The sequence below is a fragment of the Thunnus albacares genome, chromosome 4, assembly GCF_914725855.1.
Source record: "Thunnus albacares chromosome 4, fThuAlb1.1, whole genome shotgun sequence".
Taxonomy (NCBI): Eukaryota; Metazoa; Chordata; class Actinopteri; order Scombriformes; family Scombridae; genus Thunnus; species Thunnus albacares.
Genome location: NC_058109.1, coordinates 16,028,834 through 16,042,684, shown reverse-complemented (window position 1 = coordinate 16,042,684; position 13,851 = coordinate 16,028,834). Strand labels below are relative to the sequence as shown.

The following is a 13,851-nucleotide window of genomic DNA, read 5'->3' as shown; positions in this document are numbered from 1 at the left end:
CCCACCCTCACAATAGAAAACCTTCATGGTATAAACTCATAATACAATAAGTCAGTAATTGACTTTGTTTGCAGTTTGAGGTGTCCTGTCAAGTTTTACAAATATCTCTTTTATAATGGCGATCTGTGGGAAAACTTTTTGGGCTGCAGGGGATTTTTTTCACTGCTGTAATGCTAGTGGCCACTGGGATTAGTCGGCAAACAAGACTGAGTGGCGACAACGTATCCAGCTTTAATACATCCATGAGTCCATATCTACTAGAGGTGTAACGGTACATGTATTCGTCCCAAACTGTCATGGTACGGATGTTACAGTTCAGTGCATGCAGTTGTACGAAGAATACGCTCCGTGACCCGAACAATTACTGTCAAAATGGTTTAATAATCCACTTAGTCTGACATGTGGAACGATAATTGTAGAGTGCGAGTTCCACCCGGAATATTTTGCATGCTCATAGGTGTATGCTAGCCATCTTAGCCAAGGTAGCCTGGTTACCCCGTAGTGTCGCTGCTGTCAGAATAACAAACGAGAGACCCACAATACTGACGAGTGCAACGTTATTATTAAAATATGCACCGTTATGTCCATAGTGAAACAATACCGCGTCTCCCCGCTCCCCTCCCCTCTCTGTGACAGTCGGCGTTTCACTCCACGTTTCACTCCGCGTTTCACTCCGCGTTTCACTCCGCGTTTCAGTGAAGCCGTTCAGAACAACAATTAACACATTTGATTTCTGATGTGGTCAGACAGCACATCATGAGAACCAGTTCTGAAAGAGAAAAATGTAGTTAAAAAGTATTAAAGTAAAAGTAGCGGTTTGGTCCTCAGCATTTTTTTTAACTTAACCAGGAAGTCCCTTGAGATTGAAATCTCTTTTCCGATGGAGACCCGGCCAAGACAGCACACCAGTTTCAGTTCAAGTAGAAATAAAACATAACAGAAAGGGAATACGAATATCAAACATATGAGTAAAAGGCTAAATCCAGATTATTAATACTGAAGCATCAGTGTGTAAGCAGCATGTTGCTGTTGTAGCTGCTGGAGGTGGAGCTGGTTTGAACAACTTTATATACAGTTAGACCATAAATCAGCATAAAACAGCTGTCAGCAGGTGTCCTGACTCCCTGCAAGAAACATAAAGATTGTTTTCTTTTTCTACTACAGCACAACTAAGTACAAGTAATAGTTTTGGACAATGATGTTTACATTTTTCTAAATAAAAGACCAAAATGTTGTTTTCTACCTTTATTTTTTTTTTCTTGCTTTACCAAAATTGTACTGAACTGTGACCCCAAAACAGAGGTACATACTGAACTGTGAATTTTGTGTACTGCTACACTCCTAGTATCTATGCTGCATTAACACTGCAGGATTTTCCAAGTTTTGATCTTGACAGCAGTGAGTGCAGCTGGCTGCAGGTTCGCTGGAGAGATAAAGTTGATTTGCTGTACTGAGGAAACCACTTTAGAGCTTTGAACTACGTGCCTGTTTGCCCCTCTCTGCAGGAATAAGTTTGGAGTCGATCCATTTTGGATAAAGTTGGGAGAGTGTTCCTTCCTCCTTCCTAGACGAGTGTGTGTGTGTGTGTGTGCGAGCGAGCATGTGCTTGTACAAAAGTCTTATCAAACACTCCAGCAATTTGAGAACCAAGAGTGTGTGTGTGTGTGTGTGTGTGTGTGTGTGTGTGTGTGAGGTCAGTATTAATAGCTGCTGCAGTGTTTGACACAAAGCCCCATTTAGAAATCGTCCTTTTGTTTATCTTCCCTCTTTTCTCCCTCATCTCATTCACTCTCTTTGAGCCCCTTTTTACCTCTCTGTCTTTATTCATCTCTCCACTGTTCATCTTTTTCCCTCTTTCCATTTCCATCTCTCCACTCTATCAGCCAGCACTCTTTCCTCATTTCCTTCCCACTGAGCTCAACCGTCTCTCTCGCAGTAAATATTTTAAGTCTGTTATGTATTACTTAAATTACTTAAAACAATTTGAAACTTAACAATAGAGATTCCACAAGGATTCAAAAACAGATTTGCCACCAGATTAGGATTCAATGAAATGATATTGAACTCCAACCCTAAAAAAATACACAGTAGCAGTGCTCATTGTAAATTAACACGCGTCTCCCTCTGTTTCCCAGGAAACCTAATGGAGATTATCGCAGCTCTCCTGTCTCCAAGGACCAGAGCCGGAGCCCCATTGAGCGTGTGGTGGTGCCCAGTGCTATGGGAGTCCACAGCAACCACCTGTACAGCCATGCCCACCACCACCATCACCACCTGGCCAGCTTAGCCAGCATGGACCAGCCACTGGCACTCACCAAAAACAGCATGGTGGAGTCTGCACGTAGCAGCACAGCAGCTATGGCCACAGTGCCACACACAGTCAGCGCAGTGGAACGCCAGCAGGTAATGTGCTACATCCTGTTTCTTTGGCTCTTATACTGAATTCATCTTTCTTAAATTGTTGGGTAAAAACCTCAACCCTGGTAGGTCTCCCCCACACGACATGACTAACATTCTTTCATCAGTCTGGCTCCTCGGTTGGTCGAAAGTATACATTTCCTATTTGGCTTGTAGGCTGAAAATGTTTTAAAAGCGTTGTGGTCATGAATCATTCTCTCTCCCTCAAATATCAAACCTCCCTTTGCTCTCTCTTCTTAACTCGAATGTTTCCCACTTTCTTCTGCATTCTTCTTTCTGTCCTCTCTCTTTAATTTTGACCAGCAATTTGCGGTTGTTTTTCGATGATCTGTAAACGTCGAAATTTGTGTCTTTGTGTTGCAGAATCGTCCGTCAGTGATCACATGCGCCCCGGCCAACAACCGCAACTGCAACCTGTCTCATTGTCCAGTCTCCCACAACGGCTGCTCAGGCCTCACTAACAACTACAGGAGAATCAACAGTAAGTCCACACGTTCAGATAAACAGACATAGGGTGTCTGATTCTTCCACATTGGGGTATATTTAGTTTGTATTTAGTACTTGGGTTTTATTTTAGCAGTAACAGTGAGGGGTGAACATGAATCACAAAGTGTGATGACATTTCAAAGACCGGATCAATATCTGAATATCATCAACATTGATAAACACTAAAAGACTTTAATTAAGCTAATTATTCCCTTAAAGTGGATATAATTTTAGAAACAAACTCATTTCCCATCCAGTGCAGTTTGTGGCAAACCTCTCCACGAGTGCAAATCACCCTTCAGAGAAAACACAGCAACTCATACTATCCACATTCAGGCTGACTTATATAACTCATGATGGAGTTTTCTGTCAGCATGTCTCAGAGTTTCTGTTTATAGCACACCGATTGTTGTGTTGAGGCCTCGACACGCTTTATTTACTGCCTTATGTTTGCTGTCTGTTATTTTTGTACTAAAAGTCACTTACATCCTCAGCCAAACACGTTTGATTTATTTATCCTGTATGGGTGTCAGTCATGTTTTCTGTGGGTTGATAACTTTACTGTGGCTGTTTTTATGATCCTTGAGAAATCCTTATGATCTCATTGAGGTTAACAGTGAAATTTAAAACAGTGATTTAATATTAAAAAAAAAAAAAACTGCAATGAAAAAGTGGAGTTAGTATTTTTCCACTGACCTAAAATGCACATTACCAAATCTTTAAACTGATGTTGAACAATAAATTGCTAACTGACCATTATACATATGAGCTTTTTCTCTTTTTTTTTTGCACTATATGACCTAAAAACTTTCCCTTCCTTTTCCTTTTCCTTCTTCTATCTTCCCTCCTTTAGCCAACACAGCTTGCGACCCGGTGATTGAGGAGCATTTCCGTCGTAGCCTTGGGAAGAACTACAAGGAGCCCGAACCTGCCGCCACCAACTCCGTGTCCATCACGGGCTCGGTGGACGACCATTTCGCCAAGGCGTTGGGTGAGACCTGGCTGCAGATCAAAAACAAGGGGAGTCCCTCCTCGTCCGGCAGCAGCCCAAACTCCTCCCCCGACAGTCACATGGTCAATCACAACCACTCCCCTTCTGTGGTCTCCTGAAGGAGGAGGGATTTAAGAGGGATTTTTTTTTCCCCATTTCCCATCCCCTCCTAATCCTACCGGCTCCAACACCCACGCCCCTCCGTCACTTTGGTCCGTCACCAGCATCCCAGAGGGAATGCCTGCCTGCTGGTCTGCTAAAAACATCCAAAACTCTCAAGCCTGCTCTAACCTCTCTATGCACTCATAGAGGATCGATGAAGCAATAACGACATGGTTATTGTTTTTTTTTTTCTCCTTCTGTCCTTTGGTATGCTAATGCCAGACAAGATTCAGTAACGTGATGAGGTTTCGACTTTGGGACTTGACTGGAGCATCAAGCTGCTCCTTCCAATTATTCATCACCCCTGCATGTCAAGCTTGGAGCTGAGCAAGTGTCTGTAGTTATATGTACATAAAAAGAGAGAGAGGAAAGGTGGTGTTTTAATTATTAATTTTCTTTTCTTCTTTTTTTTTTGTTTGTTTGTTTGTTTCTTTAACAGTAGTTTTGTGTTACTGCTTCTGTGTTATGAGATGCCCGACATTTGAGAGAAAAAAAGATAAGCGAGAAACTCTTTGGAGAAAACGATCACAAACCACCTGACTGTGCTACCAAAGAAACCTCAGACACTGATGTTTATCTCTGCCCACCTCGAAAACAAAACAACAAAAAGCCTTCTTGTAATCCCCTCCTTCTGTTTTTATCTTCTTTCATTCGCTCTCCCTCCTTCCTGCACCATCTCTCTCCTGTGTATGTGATCTGGTGGTTTTGTTACTGTATGTGTATACTTAAGTGATTGACTTGGTCTGATTTGCACTACTGCTGTAGAAGGTTAAAGGATGGCATGCCGGTATTGTTATCTGGCACTGCACACATTGTGACTGATACAGCTGATTTTGACACACTCTGATATTATCCAATTGTTCTGTTTGATCTGCCATTAACTCTTGTTGAAAAACTACCTAAGCATAATCTCATACTGACAAAGACAGACAAATACAAGCCACTTTATTATGCATTATTTATCGAATGCATTTCTGAGATAATAGAAAATACATACCACTGGGGTTGGGCACTATAAAATAGTAGAGATGTGAAACATAATATGGATTTGGATGTGTCCTGTTATAACATTAATTGTGACATCACTGCATGTTGACTAGTGCAGCTATTAACTAAAAACAAAGGTGGGTGAACAAATTGAAGATAATTAAAAACATATTTTGTTTTGAGGTGATAATAAATTTATCCTGCAACGAAACCAGTTCAAAATCCAAACTATGGATGAAGGACAGTTTCCTCCATTACTCACTCACCAGCACTTCACTACAGTGTCGCTCCACATGACGTCACACTTGCAGTCGTGGGGGGCTCTGTATTAAGGGTGAGGGTATAAATAAATAGGTAAATGGTGGGAGGCACTGACCACGCTCCACCTTAAGCAGGAAACATGCAGCAGCAGGTTCACCCCTAGAATTCATTTCTTCACCTACCTTTTTTTCCACTACGCAAATGTGCATTCTGTAGAAATTTTGTGGGGAAAAAATCATAGTTTAAGTCAATTTGATATCGATTCATTATACCGCCCAGCCCTACATAGTACAGCAAATACAGGTCCATCTACTGTTCATAAAACAGCGTTTCTCTGTATTGGCATAGATAAATATATCGCCGCCCCAACAAAAACAAACAAAACTACTTCAGGTGTGCAAATCGTGCCAAATGGTTGCATTTGATTTTTACAAGCACAGTCAGGTTGTCAAATCAGCTCACCGTGGTGTCGACGGACATCTCACGGTCATTACGAGAGGAGATTAGAGCTGAAAACGCAGTCGAAACAACCTGTAGTGTGTCGTAGGTTGGGCTTTGCTGAACAATGTGCTTTGATGTGTTTCATAGGCTTAACTGCTGACAGTGATGAGGGGATAGAAGCTGTATGTCACTTTGTGGTTGAAAAAAAAAAAAGTCTTGCTTCTCGACTGGGGGAGAGAATATTATTTAGATCTCTTCAAACATGCCTTTTGTTTTTGTGACTTTTAATTACATTTGGCTTACACCCTGCTATCCCTCCTTCCCTCCCTGCCTCCCTCCCTCTCCTACACACTGTGGTTTGGTAGATTTCTACAAGGTTTGAAGGGTAAACTAATGCTTTTACAGATGCATGTTTTTTTGTTTTTTTTGTTTTTTTTTAATAGCTGGTATCTATTAGTGTTTTTAAGCATTTCAATCTTAACTACTATTAGCCTTTTCATTCGGACGTTAGTTGTTACTTTGTTCATTGTCAGTAACAGACATAGACACTATACACTCACTGCTGGGTCAGTTGTACTCCATGTTATTATTGTTATTGTTATTATTACAATTTTGTATTTTTGTTTTCCATTAATATCAGTATGGTAACAAACATCTATAGCGGGACAGCCTCCGGACAGGCTCTGTTTAATGATGAGTGCTGCATATCTCAAAACCATTTCGGCACGTCAAGCGATCCGCTCCGTCCTCGCGGCAGAGCGACTGTCGGTCCTGTGCTGAGTTGGCTTTGGGATGTGCAGCCTGTAAAAAAGGTTTTCTTAAGATGTTGATCCATCGGTGGTACAGGATGCTACAACCCTCAGCATGACTGAGCTGAGACACCAAATCGGCACAAATTAGTCAGCAGGGTTTTGTTTTCCAGAAAAGCATCTTAGCCACAGATGAAGTGGACTTTATTCTCGTGAGTCTGTTTGGCTGCTGTCTTAATAGCACCACTTCTGTACCAGCTTTTACCCAAGTTCTTGCTTGTGAATATAACTTTGCTGCAGTCTGAAAAATGCCTAATACAGGACAGACTAGTGGCTGTGATGCTTTTGGGGAAATAAGATCTGGTTTAAGGTAAGAGTTAGTGATCTTAAACAGCTGGTAGACACTTATCACACTAAAGAATTATTTGATGCCACAAAATCTTATTAGAAAAATACAGACGCTTTCAAAAAACATCTGAATTTATAGTGTGACGTCACAGCTCTCTCAAACTTCAGCAGCTGACTTTTTGTGTCCCGACTTGTTGTCCAGACCTTTTTTTTTTTTGTTTGTATTTCAATGCTTTCTTTTCTGAACAACATTGTATTGTTGCTGCAGTTAAGCTAGACTGCTGCAGTCTGAGCAAATGAATTTTACTCTGTTAAAGAGCCTGCGCCATGATGGCATACATTCCTCCTGTAGGGAACTTTGTACAGGACTCATACACACACACTCAATATCTCCGCATCAACAGACAGAGCTAACAACCAGCCAGGGTCAACTGTCCCAGAGTACCCTGTCGACAGTGTTTTTTGTATCTTGACCGGAATTATAAAGTGTCATCTTTTGTTTTGTTTTTTTTTTGTTTGTTTTTTTTGTCTTTTCATCAAGCAAATTGGCCATAAATCCAAACTGTATGACAAAAGAACAACAGCAGCATAACATTTTTGAGGATATTCAGAGCGCAGAACTTAGAGAACTGAGGTTGTAACAGTAACAGTGGAAGGTGAAAAAGTACAGAATGATTTCATGTCTCTGAGCTGAGGTTGACAGGTGATTATTGTTTTTTTTTGTTTTTTTTCAGGTCATATTTAACAAGTATGACGGATGCATACATAAGAGTTCTCTGAATGGTGTCAGTGTTCTAGAATGTCCACACATTCCATCCTCAGCTCTCAGAACAGACGTTACAGAACCGGAACTGATGATAAAAGTTCTAGAATCTTTTGAATCACAACCCAACTGCCAGAGAATTGACTTCCAGAAGGTTTAAGTACTCTATAGTGTAAATGTGCTTTCTGTGACAGGTTCAGAGTGGTTTGGACAGCGACGTTTGTGGGGGGGCTGAGCCTTCAGGAGCTGAGCTTCTGTAAGCATGGCCTATGAGCCAGGTGACGTTCAGCTGCCACTGAAAGTCTTTTTGAAAGTCTCGCAGCAATGCCTCCCCCCCTCCCCGCCACCCCCCAGATTCATTTGATCCTGATTAACGATTGGATGTAGTTAGCAGCATGCTAGAAAACACGAGGGAAAGGGCTAGGTGTCCAGAGGTTTTTTTGTTTTTCTATTATTATTCTTTCTCATTATCATTTCACTACCACCCTGAAGGTAGGAGGCTCTCTTTCTGCTTCGGCACACACTCCCTACACACTGTAGGAAAATCACTTAATAAAAAATACTTTTTTATAATAGGTAACTATGAGACCATCATTACGCTGTGCGTAACGAATGTACAGAGAAAAAAATCGTAGGTATTTTTTGAGGAACAATTAATTTGTTAATGATATGTAGCTATTTAATTGTTGTTTTTCCCTGTCCTTATATTGTAATCATTGCATTTTCTTTTTTTGTGAAAAAAGTTGATCTTTTTTGTTTATAGTTTGTCTTGTTAGAGTAAAGGTTCAAGTGCAGGAACACAGTAAACGTATGAAAACCACAATAAGCCACTGGTCTGTCGGTGACAATCGCTACTTCCATTGGTCCCCCACTGTTCTGCAATCATTTAACTTTGGTTCCTTCACGTGACTTCTGAGACATCTGAACAAAAGTTTTACTTATGAGTAAATACAGTTTCTCCTTGTAGAGTCTCTTGAGCTGTTCATATCATCATATTTTTTTGCCTCTAGCCCAGTGCGTCTTGCTGGCCATCTCCAAATCACCCCCATCAACTGTTAAATAATCTTATGGGCTAGCAGGCAGGGAAAATTTCCGCCACCTCATATACAGAATATAAACTGTGGGGTTTGAAAAGTCTTGCAATTGAACCATTTTTAGTCTACAGATGGAAACTTGGCCACGAGTAAAATCATCAGTCCATTTGAGAACATTTGTCAGATTGATTTAACTTGCCTGGATCAAAAAAATGAAATCACTGAAGACGTGAATCCAACATTTTCGTTCATATTTCGTTCTAAAGTTCATCTGCTTTGTTGCCAGTCAGTGAGGCTGAGATGATCCAAGTATTAAGCAAGCTCAAACTTGCATTGATGTCACAGTTCTCCATCTGCGGAGGCCATTTTGCATCTGTAATGAAGTGAACAACAAGAAATTGTGCAGATAAATCAAGGGGAGTCGGTCCTTACTCTGTACCACATTTTCCAGGTCCTTTTTGAAGTGGAAGTAGCATGTACTTAGTGGTAGTAATACTCTGAACTGTAAAAAGAAAAAATTGTATCAAGAAAACAACAGTCAGTTTGTGGCTCTGTGTCTCCTACTAAAAAGGTTTTGGCAGGCCACCTTTTTTGTATGTAAAGTAGCCTTGATGAACAATAAAGTGCTTCTAAACCACTGTGGGCCTCTGTCCTATTGTTGTTTTGGTGTGTTTGTGGTTGTATAATGGTTACCAGTTAAGAGAGATGGTAAAAGCAGTTCATTTTTTAAATGGTATTAGATGGATGCAGCTAAACTGAATGTATGGAAGGATGTATTGTAGTGTGATAAAAGGCATAAAACACTTTTCCCCCCACAGGAATAAAAGTTACCAGAAGTAAACAGAAATAATAAAGAGACATTTTATTACAGTTTTGTTAAATACTTAAGAGAAAAGAATTAGTGCAACAAAGCAGCTCTGAGAATAGTCAGAATTATGAAAACAGTCAAAATCCAGAGTTTTATCATCTCAATTCTGGCAATAAATTTGGAGGCAAAAATCTGACTTAAATCTCAAATTCTGAAATAAATCTCAGAACTTTTTTTTTTTCTCAAACTGCACTAATCCTCTTCCACAAAATATCCAAGCGGCTGTAGAGACTTACATTTCGTTACACTGACAATATTGAACATATTAGCAGTTCAGACAAATAAAAGTAAAAAAAAAAAAGAGAAACATAAGTTGCACAAACACACGCATGCATCTACACTCACACATACCATGAAAAACCTTTGTTTGGCTCTTTAAGATTAAACTGTGCAGTTGTAGCTTCCAGTTTTTCTACATTAACTCTTCACTATCTTCATCTCTGAAGCCGCAGTTTAGCGACTGTACGTCTGAACATCTGTGTGCAGGTTTCCTCTGAATACTTGCAAAGAAACGAAGCAGGTTTTCATATTAACTGTATGTACTGATGTCTCCAGTAAACAGACACACGGATGGATGGATTTGCTGAGTTGTCTACTGTGTTTTTGTATTTTCGTCATTTATCTGAAGCTATTTTCCAAGCTGAATGAGTGAGCAGATGTAGTATGCCAGTGTCTTGCCAGAGGACTCTTCAGCAAACCCATTAAATGTGATGATGGAGAGACTGTGGGAGGGAACCTGTGACCGTCCAATGAAGCTTTTTAAGCTTTTGAGACCAAAAAAAAAAGTATTTTGTTGTTTTTTCGCTCAGGAAATTTAAGTGCCGCCTAACAGTGAGTGTAAATCTCGAGTTAATATGACTGATTAACAATCGTCAAGTGATAGAAACAGGTACTTATGTCTTATTAAATACAACGGCCTCATACACACGGTGAAAGTGAATTTCTCTCCGTCAAGCTCTGATCCTGTTTCTACTGCAACCGTAAAAACATTCACTGAATACTTTAGCAGTAAAATCAATCTCCTTCTTTCTTACTGTTTATTATTTTTACCACATTACTGCTCAGTTCTGAAGGTCAGACTCCTTGATGGATGAAGATGTGGCTCTATAACATTTAACAGGAATTTTAAAGCTTTTTAGCTACTTTCCTGAAGTTTTCGTAATGTGCTTGTCTTCATGGATTTTTATCAATGTGCTTGATAAGAGGCTTGTCCCGTATACTTGTGAGATTCCTGGATTAAGAAAACAAACAAACAAAAAGAAACAGAAACATGGATTGGTGTCCAAAACTTCAGAAGATTTGTTCCTCCAGTCCTTCAGATGCTCTCGTCGTCGCTCATATCCCAAATCTGATGAGAAACAAACACAACAGAGAAGAAATGTTATGAAAAATAACATAAAGGTTATTATTTTGTCTACCAAATAATAGTAGTTTGATAAAATAACCTTAAGAAAAAATAACCTCAAGAATTTTTGTGGATTTCAACTTCACCTCATGGTCTTCAGATGAAGTTTGATTAGTAAGATGTGGTTTACAGCTCTGGGAAAAGCCAAAGAGGTATGAACTTTTACGCTTCATGTCTGTCTAATGTGTACAGTATGTATATAGAGTTTTAACATAAATAGAAAATGCCCTTAATGTGGCACTACCAACTTTGTTGAGCTGTTTCACATTAACTAAATAATTGATAAATTACTGGACTTAAAGATGCACATAAATATACACAGTGACCACAGTACAAACCAATGCAAAATAATAAGGGCTCTGAGAGGCTGCAGTCATTTAACACACTGCTATTAATGGCCATGAATGTTTGAGTCTATTAAAAACAAAACAAAACAGGATGAGACAGGTAAACAGGAAAGATTTCCGTCTAAACATATGAAGACACAACAAAATGCTCTTTGGAAAACATACGGCGGCTCTCATTTCTTGGCTTTAGGCATCAATTGTATAACAGCTTTGAAAATAATTATTCACAATCACGGCTAAGAAGTTCCTTACCAGGAAGTGACAGCAGCATGTGACTGACTCACACACACACACACACAGACAGAGGAACCTCCTCTGCAGCACTGTGTCAGTAAACAACAGCGGCCTTCTCATGGCAGCAGATTCTTCACATTCTCTCTCTGTAAGACGTAATTCACATACCTCTAACACTGTCTGGAATGTTACACACACATGGCTTTGAGTGAGGTCAGTGCACACACACACACACACACACACACACACACACACACACACACACACACACACACACACACACACACACACACTTTTGACACATACGTGCTGCATTCCTTTGAAAGCGCTGCCTCACAACTGAGCCAAAATGTGAATTCCAGTGCAAGAACTAAAACCCAGTAAGACTGAAAAGCTCTAATAAACTCCCAATAATCCCAATAATAACAGATTTTTTAAAAAATATATATTTTTGTCATTTTTATGTCTTTGTTAGGTAACAACAGTAGAGAAATGAGGGGATACGAAGATAGAAAGAGACGGGAAGGACATACATGGTCTATTGCTGGAGTCAAACCACAGACACTGCAGTCATGTGACGTGTCTTAACCAGTAGACGGGTTAGACTGGGTTGTGCTAATAACTGATAAAAAACAAAATTTATATGGTGAACTTGTTAGCAGACAACTGATTTCCTACACATCCAAGAAATTAGGAGAAATATTGCTATGGAGCCGACTTTCTATCCACCTGGTGAATTGTAGGTCCAACATTCACTGTCCTTTTAGCTCTGTTTTGGTCTCCACCAAACCTTTGAGGGAAATATTTAGCTCATAGCTGCTACATGCTCCACTATGTTCACCAGCTAGTCGCTAACTTGGTCTCTCTGCCATTTGGTGCTGCGCAGGTATAGTACAGTGGGATTATCAGAGCTTTTTCACTGGAAAACTAGCGATGAGAGCTGTGAGAGTGAACCAAAACAGTAAAATCGTGGGCTGTTAAACCAAAACAACGAGCTGAAAGATGTTAGAAAGCTCTGTAGAGCTGAGAGGAACTGCAGAGCCGGATGTCATAATTTTACATTACACATAGTTATTTGTTCCATTGTTACTACAAACTTATTTATACAGCTCCATGTCCTACAGTATAAGAACATTTAAAGTCGTTACAGGAACGTCACAAACTATCTACAACCAGTATGATTAGTTGTACAAATACATAAATAAAATGAAAATCAGATTAAAGATTACAAGGTTTAACTTATAAGTAAACATCAAATGTTGACAATAGGTTTCCAAAACTGTTTTTAGTGACTCTATCATAGAGATTTCCAAAACATTTCCACAAGTTGAACATGCAAAAATGTAAAATTAGTATACAGAAAAGCTATTCAACATACAATGATGAGAAAATTTCTGATAATAAATGAATCATGAATGAATCGCTCTTCCAGGGAAATTCCTTTGTTCTCTGTAATTACTAACAATTTGCAGATTTTTTTCAGGAAACATCTTTAGAAATAACCAAGTGATTAAAACTGTGAATGATTCCATAAAATTATGTGTCATCCTGATTTTTTTTCTTTCTAAGCACTGAAACTAGTTTCAAACACTTTGTGTTGTGTTTTTGAAGAGAGGCAAGAGTACAAAGAGTAAAGAGAGACTATAATTACACATATCATTATAATGACTGCTGTGTGCTGAAGCCCTGCTGTAAATGACTACAGCAGTGCGAAGGGAACAACAGAACATGGAGGAGACACACTCAATACTGAGGGGGCAGAAATGGCTCTGCCACTTCCTCTCAAAGTACAGTTCATGTCATCAATACGGCACATCAAGGGCTCTTAGTGATTTATACAGTGGATCAAAAATACGGGTTTTGTACATATTTCACTACATGTCAGGCTCATAAAACAGAGGTGAACCTATTTTGAAATGTGACAAACGTCCATGGGGTTATGCTCGCCAACAGCTACAAAAACTATTAACTGAACTCATTACTGATGCATTTTGGCTGAACTGGAATTGGAATAAAAAAAAGGTTCAAGATCGCTGAACCAGCAGCTGCACAACATGTGGCTTAAATCTTAGCTAACATATGTTGGAATGACTACTGTACATCCCATGTGAAATCTATTTCTGTATGAAAATGGGTGTAAATTCAAGAGGAGCAGGAAGAAAGGTGCAAATAATTATTTGGGAAATAATGGAACTTATTGAATAGTTGGATCTCGTTCAAATATGGCTTAGGGAGTATATAGACTATTGACACCACCAAGCACAGAGCTGGAGAGTGGAAGTTGTCAGATTAGCTTCTTATACAGACTGGAAGCTGGGAGAAAACAGCTAGCTTGGCTCTCTTCTAAGTGGAAAATA

At 39.6% G+C, this 13,851-nt stretch overlaps 2 protein-coding genes across 5 annotated transcripts in view; one reads left to right on the top strand and one right to left on the bottom strand.

The window, feature by feature from the left end:
* The window catches only part of vgll4b (vestigial-like family member 4b), a 43,593-nt gene extending 34,315 nt beyond the window's left edge, over positions 1-9,278 (top strand). For both annotated transcript variants that reach the window (XM_044348566.1, XM_044348565.1), the window contains 3 exons: positions 2,136-2,403; positions 2,782-2,899; positions 3,758-9,278. In XM_044348566.1, the coding sequence (XP_044204501.1) occupies positions 2,136-2,403; positions 2,782-2,899; positions 3,758-4,014 (643 nt within the window). In that variant the 3' untranslated portion in view covers positions 4,015-9,278. The remainder of the gene's footprint in view (positions 1-2,135; positions 2,404-2,781; positions 2,900-3,757) is intronic.
* Positions 9,279-9,477: 199 nt separating this feature from the next.
* atg7 (ATG7 autophagy related 7 homolog (S. cerevisiae)) overlaps positions 9,478-13,851 on the bottom strand; it is a 76,553-nt gene continuing 72,179 nt past the window's right edge. For all 3 annotated transcript variants that reach the window (XM_044349491.1, XM_044349490.1, XM_044349492.1), the window contains exon 19: positions 9,478-10,856. In XM_044349491.1, coding sequence (XP_044205426.1) covers positions 10,824-10,856 — 33 coding nt within the window. In that variant the 3' untranslated portion in view covers positions 9,478-10,823. The remainder of the gene's footprint in view (positions 10,857-13,851) is intronic.